This window comes from Danio rerio, chromosome 9 (assembly GCF_049306965.1).
Source record: "Danio rerio strain Tuebingen ecotype United States chromosome 9, GRCz12tu, whole genome shotgun sequence".
Taxonomy (NCBI): domain Eukaryota; kingdom Metazoa; phylum Chordata; class Actinopteri; order Cypriniformes; family Danionidae; genus Danio; species Danio rerio.
In genome coordinates, this window is record NC_133184.1 from 41096814 (window position 1) to 41108934 (window position 12121).

The 12121-nt window shown below is 34.9% G+C and overlaps 1 protein-coding gene across 21 annotated transcripts in view; it reads right to left on the reverse strand.

The window, feature by feature from the left end:
- The window catches only part of erbb4b (erb-b2 receptor tyrosine kinase 4b), a 656299-nt gene that overhangs the window by 91343 nt on the left and 552835 nt on the right, over positions 1-12121 (reverse strand). For all 21 annotated transcript variants that reach the window (XR_012385565.1, XR_012385564.1, XR_012385563.1 and 18 more), the window contains one exon: positions 920-1052. Coding sequence is in view for 18 of the 21 variants with exons in the window: in XM_073912987.1 (XP_073769088.1) it covers positions 920-1052 (133 nt within the window). In the remaining 3 variants the exon portion in view is untranslated. The remainder of the gene's footprint in view (positions 1-919; positions 1053-12121) is intronic.

A 12121-nucleotide genomic window follows, 5' to 3' on the forward strand; every position in this document is an offset into this window, starting at 1 on the left:
GCACAGAAACGCTATTTCAAGAATCAAGAGCAAGTACTGTATACCCCATAGAAATGTACTGTCAGTGCAGGATTTTAGAGGATTTTGCTTAACCATTAAGAATGCTTACTACAATATAAACACTGCTGAGTACAGCAACACAGCGGCAATTTTCGGTGGATTCTTAATTTAAATACAGTCTAAGATTTTAAGATCTTAATCTATTTTATTTATTTATTATTATTTTTTTTTTTTACAATTTATTTGTTTGCCTATTATTAACTTTTGAACAATTTTCTTACTCTCAAGAACTTCAATACAATATTAAGGAAACATATTAATCTGATTCATTTAAAATATCTATTGCTATGTTATCGTGAAAGTTTGAGTTTGTCTAATACATGTGTCATCTCAATAAATAAATAAATAAATAAATAAATAAATAAATAAATAAATAAATAAACACAGTAAGCTGTTTAATTTGAGGTTGCAATTTATAATGCATTTTACTCTTTTTGTAAATACATTCATAACCATAATCTTTTTTAATATTTAAATAAAATGTTCTTTTCTGTAAGTCTTGTGCCGAAACTGATCTGAATGTGATCTAAAAAGGTGAAAATTGTAAAACAAGCACAACATAACAACTAAACCAGCACAGGCTTCTTTCTCCACAAAATCTAAATTGAATGAAGAAATGACCTCTCTCATCTGCCCTCACTGCTACTTCCTATCAGACCATCTCAAGAAACACACAGAGAGCCATGGGTCATAAAAGCTGCTTCTCATTCCTGATTTGCTTTCAAGTTCCTTTGGGTTTTCAGGCCCCATGGAATTGGCTGAGAGGAAATGATCGGTCTGTTTTCTCAATCCAAGCTTAAATACAAAAAAAAAAAAAAAAAGAGTAAATAACAGCAAAAGAAGATAGACCATGCCTAACCTCGGTCTCCAAGAAGCGCCTCAATGCTCTCTTCTTCTTGATGCTTTTCCTCCTCACTGATATGGCAACACTAAGACCTATGATGATCACCACAAACAATCCTCCAATAACCCCTGCCGCAATAAGGGGAGTCCTAAGGGAGACACACAAGAGAAAATAAACATTAGCCATGAGCAATAACAATAAACTAGCAGGTAATTGGTCCCACATCACTTACACTAGTGCTTCTCAACTGGTTCTGCTTCATGACCAAGATATTTTATAGCAGAGTTTAAATTAAGAAATGGCATGAGACGTCACTTTATTTATGTTTCCCAATTAAAAGTTTGAAATAATTATGATTTTGTAATGTTTATGATGGTATGCAGCAATACTGTAAAAGATTATTGTGGTGTAAATCCTGCTTCTTCTTACGAAATGAGGGCACCCAACTCACCCCCCTCAAAAAAAAAAAAAAAAAAAAGCATATATATATATATATATATATATATATATATATATATATATATATATATATATATATATATATATATATATATATGTGTGTGTGTGTGTGTGTGTGTGTGTGTGTGTGTATGTATATAACTTTTTGGTTTGTTTATAAATACAAAAAAACTATTTATTAGAAAATAAAAGTATTATAGTTATTATCCAATTATCATTATAAATAACAGAAATTATTCCTAAATGTAACTGGAGACAACTCTGTGGAAAACATCATTTTATAAATATCATTTACGAAATCTTTTGCTTGAAAACTAATTGAATTAAAATGAAACTCTATAGACAATAACATAGAACTCACACACACACAAAAATGTTTTTTTATAAAATTATCTGTTGTCTCATAGACTTGACACATGGCAAAGAATTAGGTCAAAAATTAGGTTACCTCCTTGACTCGTCGTCCCACCTTGTTGCTTCATACAAAAACACATACCAGTAGGCATGCTTATTAAGATCACCATCATATTATTCATTCATTTCATTCATTTTCTTGTCTGCTTAGTCCCTTTATTAATCCGGGATCACCACAGCAGAATGAACCGCCAACTTATCCAGCAATTTTTTATGCAGCGGATGCCCTTCCAGCCGCCACCCAACTCTGGGAAACATCCACACACACATTCACACACAAACTCATACACTACGGACAATTTAGCCTACCCAATTCACCTGTACCGCATGTCTTTGGACTTTGGAAACCCACGCGAAGGCAGGGAGAACATGCAAACTCCACACAGAAACGCCAATTGAGCCGAGGTTCGAACCAGCGACCCAGCGACCTTCTTGCTGTGAGGCGACAGCACTACCTACTGCGCCACTGCCTCGCCCACCATCATATTATTTAAACTTTAATTTTGTTGACTTGCAAAACTCACTGCCATGCAGACACCTCTGCATTAAAGGCTGTTACGGCGGTTTCACAATGCATGAGCGGTGCGTGAGCAGCAAGTAGCCTACTTTTTCGGCATGCATGTTAACCAGGACTCTCAGAAGAGCAGCGTGTAAGGGTCTAGCAGGAGCAGTGTGTGAGGCGCAGTATGGTTTTCTGTGCACATGCGGAAATGCCTCAGTTAGCTTTTTGAATAAACTACATTGCTTTCACCAGCGTTGGTTCGGTTGCACACAGAGAATAACGTCTTTATTTTGGAATTTTTATAAATACACTTGCATATGTCGTAAACCATAACAAAGCATTTACTGGGGCACTAGCGATTTTTACTGGGGCACGGGTCCATCGAAGCCCCTACTGTGATCTGAATATAACTCAGGTGCAATTCAATTTGTCCAGCGGCTTGGTGGGTCAGTAATTAGCACTGTCACCTCACAGCAAGAAAGTCGCTGGCTCGAGTCACGGCTGGATCAGTTAGCAATTTAGTATGGAGTTTGCAAGTTCTCCCTGTGTTCTAAGGAAAACCAGAGCACCTGAAGAAAACCCACACGAACACAGCAAGAACATTCAAACTCCACACAGAAATGCCAACTGACCCAGCTGAAGCTCGAACTAGCAATCTTCTTGCTGTAAGGCAACAGTGCTTCCCACTGCACCACTGAGCCGCCATACATCACAATTTTCAACATTATAATATACAAATACTGGTATTTTAAATTAGTTTAAGATTTCACAAAATTAAATTATTAACGTATTTTATACCCATGTGAGCATAATAGACCTAAATAAAAGACAAACTTATTGATAAAAAAAAGTTTAATTTATTCACATTTGTACTGTTGTTTGTTTATTTATTTATATATGGAACTTATTAAAACAGATCATGAACACATCCTGTGTGTATGATACATCTTTTATCAGAGAAACTACAAAGAAGGTTTTATTCTTTAGTCCTGGGATATCTTTTTCTTATTTTTGTCATTACTTTGTATGTTCTCCGCTAAAGCTGGCGTCTCTGCTTTTGTTCCGGTAACGTAAGGAATGAGGATGAATAAGTTTAGAGACAATTAGAGAATAACATTGGCAGTCTGAAGAGCTGCATCTTAATGAAAAGCCTGTAATGGGACAGCATGTGCTGTGGACTGTATGCAGTCGGCACTGATTTAGTCCTGCCGTCTCCAATGCTAACTGAATTAGGTCTTTCATTAAGGCTAAAGGAACATTTTCAGATGGAGATTCAAACCGAAAGCTCAAAGTACAGCCTAGAGAAAGATGATGCAAGATGACAGCAGTTGGAAAGGCCTTTTGCAGACACATCCAACCAAATATCTCTTTTCTATCTAGGACGGACGCTTTGTTCAGATTCCTGTTCATTTATGGGATATTGGCAATTCTCTGCCATGTGATCTCCACTGATCTCTATAGCTCTTTTGTTCTCCTGTTTGAGGCAGTAGTTTGAATATGAAGCTTGAGAAGTAGTTTATACACAATGTTTTGGTAAATAATGTGCTACAGGTTGAATTTCTTTATTAAAGGGATAGATCACACAAAAATGTAGTCTCCATTAACCTCCCTCAAGAGTTTCATAATGCTAAAAAGATCAAATATGATTAGAAAATGGAGGCGACAGCTTGCTGTGAGGTGAGGTGCCACCACACTTCCCATTAAATATATATATATATATATATATATATATATATATATATATATATATATATATATATATATATATATATATATATATATTGCCCCCTGCTTATTTTTTCCCCAATTTTTGTTTAATGGACAGAAGATTTTTTCACCACATTTCTAAACATAATAGTTTTATTCACTCATTTCTAATAACTAATTTACTTTATCTTGCCATGATGACAGTAAATAGTATGTTACTAGATATTTTTCAAGACACTTCTATACAGCCTAAAGTGACATTTAAAGGCTTAACTAAGGTAATTAGGTTATCTAGGCAGGTTAGGGTAATTAGGAAAGTTATTGTTTAACAATGGTCTGTCCTGTAGACTATTGAAAAAATATATAGCTTAAAGGGGCTAATAATTATGTCCTTAAAATTATTTAAAAAAAATAATAATAAATAAAAACTGCTTTTATTTTAGCCGAAATAAAACAAATAAGACTTTCTCCAGAAGAAAAAAACATTACCAGACACACTGTGAAAATGTCCTTGCTTTGCTAAACACCATTTGGGAAATATTTCAAATAGAATACAAAATTCAAAAGGGGGCAAATAATTCTGATATATGATATACAAATATAAATATAACATACTGTAATATATAGTAAAACATAATAATTAAATATAAATGAATTGCTTTCCAAATAATATTTCAGAATATATATATGCAAAGCATGATTTGGTATATTTCTATACGATAAAACACAATGTCTTCTTTTTAAATCTTCTGACTAAACATGTTGTAGACACAGAATATGCACGTATTCCAACTGTACTTTTATTCATAAGTGTTAATCTTAATGCATGCATCAGATGGACATATTTAGAAATGAAATACCAATGTTGGATTTAGCAGCGACACAGTGGCTAAGTGGCTAGTACTGTCGCCTCACAGCAAGAAGGTCGCTGGTTCGAGTCCTGGCTGGGTCAGTTGGCGTTTCTGTGTGGAGTTTGCATGTTCTCCCCGTATTGGCGTGGGTTTCCTCTGGGTGCTCCGTTTCCCTCACAGTCCAAAGACTTGCAGTAAAGGTGAATTGAATAAACTTAATTGGCCGAAGTGTATGAGTATGAATGAGTCTGTATGGGTGTTTCCCAGTACTGGGTTGCAGCTGGAGGGCATCTGCTGAGTAAAACACATACTGGATAAGTCGGCGGTTCATTCCGCTGTGGCGAACCCTGGTGAATAAAGGGACTAAGTGGAAGGAAAATGAATGCTTTATAAATGTAAATTAATGATTTAGCATCTGTTAGGACTAGCGCTCCATCCAAAAGATCTATTTTTTATACAATTTAGTCCTGAATGAATAATTGATTGATTGATTTAGCAAATGATTGATTAGTTGAATGATTGAGTGATTGATTGATTGATTGCTTGACTGATTGATTGACTGTTCAAGTCTTAGAATTGTCTTAAAATGCTTTTAGAGACCCTTGATTTGTGTGTTTCCTGCATGTGAACAGCTCTATAAAAATAGTCCAGTACATTAAAACAAGATATTTGCCCTCTGTTTTCCTTCCAGTGTAAATTCGGACTCGTAAGTTTGTAGAATGGAAATGAAATCCCACCCAATCATGCGAGGACGGTGAAGCATTGCCCAGGCATGACAAGCGATAGACTGCTAGATTATCTCAGGGTGAGATGAGAATCTCTCCCGTTAATTCGATATTGATCTGCAGTCAGAATACAAAGCTTATGAGCCGCGGAGACCATAGCGAGTGCATACATTCACCCGCCTGAGCCTGTGTGAGTGTATGGATCCCACATCGCACTGACAATGAGCAGGCAATTATGTTGATGCTGCATTGCTGTCAGCAAGTAACGTGCCACTGCTGCATATTGCAGGGGAAGGAGGACAGCATGTCTGACATCTTGTTTTATGTAAGCTGCCATGTCTCCTCCAAATGTGTAAGAGAGATCTGGAGAGAAAGGTTTAGAGCGCAATGGTACCGTGAGGTTTAATGAGGACTTTTTTTTGGTGCAGATTTTTGTCACTTCAGGAATTGTAAGATAAGATGTAAACTGCTAAGTTATTTTTCATGTAAAAATCTATAAAGCCAGTTGAAGTCAGAAAGATTAGCCCTCCTGAATTATCAACCCCCTGTATATCCCCCTCCCAATTTCTGTGTAACAGAAAGAAGGTTTATTTAACACATTTCTAAACACAATACTCTTAATGACTAATTTCTAATAATTCTAATAATTTATTTTATCTTTGCCATGATGACAGTAAATCATATTTGACTAAATCATTTTTCATGATACCAGTATTCAGCATAAAGTGCAATTTAAAGGCTTAACTAGGTTAATTAGGTTAATTAGGCAAGTTAGGATAATTAGACAAGTCATTGTATAATCATGGCTTGTTCTGTAGACAATTGAAAATATTGCTTAAGAGGGCTAATAATACTGACTAATAATATTGAGGCTTTTATTTTAGTCGAAATTAAACAAATAAACTTTCTCCATAAGAAATAAATGTTATCAGATATACTGTGAATATAATAACTTTGACTTCAACAGTATATTAGATAGAAAACATAAAAAAAGAGAACATTGTAATGATGGGTCTTGATTTGTGTTTTCGCCCCATGCACATTTGTTTTGTCATGCAGTGAAACAAAGAAAAATATTTAGACATCTTGTGCATTTTTTTTACTCTTTTTATTAATATTTTTGTAAAATCCTTATTTCTTTAAAAATCTATAATTTTAAGCTCAATATTATGCAGATATTTTTATTTATTTATTTATTTTTTACTTTGGCTACAAAAAAAAAAAAAATTAGTCAAATAACTTGCTCAATTAAACTAGTCAGGCATTTAAATTGAACTTTACACATATTTCTTGCAAAAAAAAAAAAAAAGGTAAAATACGAGGTAATACTTCATAATAACTACACTCTATTCTCTATATTGTCATTTCTAAGTAATTTATAAAACAATAGTCCTCACTTCATATTAGGTCACAAAACAGGATGAATTTGAGCTAATAAAGGATTTTTTGACTTACAAATTAACTATTAGTACATACCTAAATAATAAGAATTATAAATGGTAATATGAGTAGTTTATTAATTATTTACTTATGCATTTATGAATCATCTTTAAAAAACAGCAAGTTCTCTCAAATAAATAGTTTGTAAATAATGCAATATACTTAATGTAGTAATACAAAAAATCATAATTAACGAAGTATGAAAATATAATCATTAAGCACACTATATAGGTGCTTATAAGTCAAGAATACAGCATTTTTATCAGCAGTTATAAACTGTTAACTAACATCTGTGTACTAACATCATTAATGTAGAGTTAATGCTTAACAAATAATGTATTAACTATTTGCTAATGCTTAAAAAATGATTCACAGAGTGTAAGTATTCTAAATATGATGTACTTGCTATCATGGCAAAATCAAAAGAAATTCGTTTTTTTGTAAATGAGTTATTAGTATTAGTATGTTGAAAAAAATATGTTAAACATAACTTGGGGAAAAATTACAAAACATTATTAAACAATATTAAATTATGTACATGATTGAATGATCAGTGGTTCTCAACCATGTTCCCATAGGACCACCAGCACTGCATATTTTTTGATGTCTCCTCAACCAAACACACCTGATTCAGATCATCAGCTTACTACTAGAGACTGCAAGATCTGAGTGTGACAGACAAAGGAGACATGCAAAATGCGTAGTGCTGGTTGTCCCCCAGTAATTTGGTTGAGAACCACTGTTCTAATATAAATAGCCATATTTAACATAAATATAGTCTAATGCCTTCATCAGTGATGCCCAAAGTTGGCCCGTTGTAACCTTTGATTTGGTCCACCTTCTGAGAGGAGAGTGAGAAGGATGGAGAGGGATGGGGTAAATGCATTTAAACGAGATTGTCATTTCTAATTTGATGTAACCTTTTTTGTTTGTTAGTTTTATTGGTGAGCAACAAAAAGCAAACTGAAATAAAATGTTGTAAATGAATCTGATTTTTAAAAAATGTACAGTAAATAAAGTCACTCGATTGATAGATGACTATGCAGAAGACACTGGCGAGCAAATCAAGGCAAAAATTTAGTGTACTGTAACTCCATTCTCTTATAAATGAGATTGCTTTTATTTTTACTGTAATAAGTTCATTAAAAAAAGTAAAACAAAAATAACAATAATTATGCTATATTAGTTCATACCGAGCAATTTTTTCTAGCTCCTTTAAAATATTATTAAATAAATGAGGAAATCACACATGGCAACTATATTTACCTTTGGCCCAGCAGCCTCAATCAAGTTTGGTTTTTGGCTTTTTATAAGAAAAAAAGTTTGGGTACCCTGGTCTACAAATTAAATACTAATATACTATTATAAATCATCAATTCCCATATCACATGGATAAATACAGACATCAGTACATGCTTACTAATGCCTAGTTCAGACTGCATGATTTTAGCCCCGATTTTGGCTCGCCGACAGGTTTTGAGAAATCGCCGACATATGCCTGAAATCACAGGCAAATCGCTGCTCGTGCACGTGAGTGACAATCACACAGTATGAACTTTCAAAGACGCGATCTGAGAGATTCAAATCATGCCATGTGAATTGAGTTTTGACTGAAAATAACATCAGCCATCGCCTACAGCCAATGAGAGAGCAGCTTTCACTTGTGTGTGCGTGTGTGTATACCTGCTGCAGGCCAGCGGGAGGCTGGGGGAGAAGTTAAAAGCGCTCTTTTTCGGTTTATTTGGACCCAAGAAATGGAGGAAAGACTAGTGGAGGTTTGACAGGACTCAGGAGCAACCGTGTCTGTTTGACGTTTCATAAAGAAAGAAATTAGTTTATTATCAACGTTGAGGAGAAATGGCTAATTCCCTTTAAACCCAGGTGAGCAAACATGTACATGTTCAACCCCATTAAAGGCTTCTTTCTCATTATGTAGTTAATAACAAAAGATATACTACGTGTTTTTGGCAATGAGACGTAGTTTGGACGAAGTTGACGGCGATTCTTCCTAGTAAAGTCATGCAATGTGAATGTCCCTGTCGCCGATCCATCTTGCAGTGTAAACAAAGCAGCAACGAAACGCTAGCCCAGATAGTCATGCAGTGTGAAAACATCTGTAACACGACTAGTTTGAAAATCTTGCAGTCTGAACTCGGCATAAGGCTACCTGTTCTGAAAAACTCAATCCCGATGTAATTCTACAGTGTGCTGTGAGTGTTGTCTATCAGCCGCTCTCACCTCATCCACACTAGAGAGGTTCTCTCACTCCTGAGTGTGTTTGGTCTCCAAGGAGAGCCATGTGTTTTATCAGGATTATTCCCTGCAGCTACTACTCTGATAGTCTGTCCAAACAACCAGTATACACTCTTGTTCTATAACACACTATTAGGACAGAACAGTGTGTATGTGTGTGCGCGAAAGCTGGTCCACATTATAGCTCATTCTGGGCCAAAATTGTACTTGGATGTGTTCAAAAATGCCCAGTGGACAAAAAATAGTGCACTTGGTCTCTAAAAATGATCCAAAGAGAGCCAATGTGAGAAGTTTAGCTTGTTTTTTTATATACATGAAGCTATTTGTGACTAAGTTTAAGGTTGTGATTAGAAATTCATTGATTTATATTGCCAGAAATCAAACTGGACATTTTTTTTTTTTTTTTTTGCACCAAATGAGTCAACAGAAACTGTTTTTTGTGAATCTGTGTGTATTAATTCATTTGATATCTGTTCTGTACTTGCAAATAAACAGAATTGCTCTAATTTTACACTGCAAAGTGTGCAAACAGTGTTAACGGATTACAGAGAAGCTGAACCCTAGAAAGAATATTTTACTTTAACCTTTTTATTAAATAATGACCCTTTGCATGAAATACTGATCTTCGTTCAATCGATGTTTTCACTATTAAATAAATAGATGTGTGAATAAGAGTCAATTAAAATGTTGTATAGCTGTACTCTAAAATGTGACTAGTTACTTAAAAAGTGATTAAACCCATTGTAACTTGGAGCTGTTGAGTTGACTTAACATTTTAATATTATAATTATGTACATTGTTCAATTATTTAATAATTTTAAATCAACTGCTAACTCACTTTTTAGTTAAGGCAAACCAATCACCTCAAAGCAATGGGTTTACTCACTTTTAAAGTCAATTAGTTTTTAATATTATGCACATTTATTTCAAGAATTCACACTTAGCTGATGATTTATAATAAGCTTATTTGACATGCTGTGCCGGTAGAGCCCTGAGCTCAAGGGATCTTCAAGTCTAGGCCCCTCTCCCATTCGCAGTGTGAAAGGGGAGATTGAACTCAGGTAGATCTTAAAAACTCCAACTGTTGATGTGGCTAAGGTGAACTACTTTTGAGAGGGAAAAATACTGATGCTGGGTGCTAGACTATGATGTACATTATGCGTAGGTGGGTTACATATGACGCATATCTTTGGACAGTGGGAGGAAACCGGATAACGCGGGGGAAACCCTCGCAGACAAGGGGAGAACAAGCAAACTACGCACTGAAATGCCCACCGGCCAAGGGGCAACTGTGCTAACCACTGGGCTGCCGTGCCATGCATTCTAGGTGAAAGGGGGAGGAGAAGGGGAGAAAAGTGGGTTTCTTCCTGATGAATATAGTTGTGGAATGAAGACTGTGGTTATAGTGACTTAAGAATCATATGATTGGAGGATCATGTTTAGATAATGCAGGACTGGCTGTGGTCAGTCATAAGCATGTGATCCTCCCAAAATTAGTTTATAAATAAACATCACTTAATAATTTTAGGGCAATGGTTTAAAACCTGTTTTAAGTAAAGCCGACCAATCACTTTAAAAGCAATGGGTTTACTCACTTTTGTAAAGTCAACTAGTTTTCATTACTATGGACATATTTAATTTATTTAATCATTTTAAGGCAATGTTTAAACAGTTTTTAAGTAAAGCCAACTAGTTTTTAATATTATTCACATAATTAATTCATTTAAAAATTTTATAGCAACAGTTTAATCCCCTTTTTAAGTAAAGCCAACTAATCAATTTAAAAGAAATGGGTTTCCTCTGTTAAAGTAAAGTCAACTAATCACAGTGTTTTTACATGATTATTTGAAGTATATGTTTCTTACATATTTGATCTTATATGTGGATTATGGTTGCATCTAAAAAATGGCCAGTGTCCTCAGAAACGTTCAGATGGTAATTTATTTGTTTTAATTATGACTGCATTAAATACTAAAAACCAGCACTAAACCAAGAAACATCTTTACTCCAGCAGTTCTATAAGTGCCACCTACAGGAAAAGAGTGAATCTGCATTTTTATTCAAACCGCATACTGTTTTTGTTTTGTACTGGTATTGCATAATAGCATAAATTAACAAAGCTAAAATCAGATCATTACGGATTTACTTCATCATTTGCATATTTAGTTTTTGCTATTTGAAACCACTGCTTTCCCAAACTATGCAGTCTCTTTGTGCAATCGTGGAAGTGCAGTGGTTTTACTCTAATATGAAATCCCTGTAAATAGCTTTGATAAAGTAAAGGAATCCATTGTTCATTTACTATTTGTCCTGTTTACAGCTTAATAAAAACATTAAGACTGAGAGAAAAAAAAATCTGCTAATTTGTGAATATGTGTGCAATAGGAATCAGCCAGGAAAAATCAAGATCTGTGCTTCGATAGTTGTGACGTGTAAGGCTATCTAGCCTTGGCTTCCTTCCCCTGTCAGGGTTGTGTGTAACACCACAGCGGATCTGAAACAGCAAACGCATTTGCTCCGAGCAGTTAATGGTATTTTGTTCCAGCTCTCCCATGAGAGCAAAGGAAAGTGATATCAATTTATCAAATATGCCATGAAGCAAATGTGAGCACACACACATAGGCGCAGGCCTCGCAGCAGCACATTAATCACAGAACTGTGGCCTGGTCATTATATAACTTTCTCTTCCCCATCTCACAGTCTTGGGTTAAAGCAGAGATCTATAGTGAAAGGCAGCTGGTGTTAAAACAATGAGCAGTGTGTGTGTGTGTGTGTGTTAATGATGTCATCAGAGCAGAAATGAGCCAAAACGAGGTTCTTGTACTGTACTGTACAGTACCACTTGTAAAAATGCCTCAATTTTAGA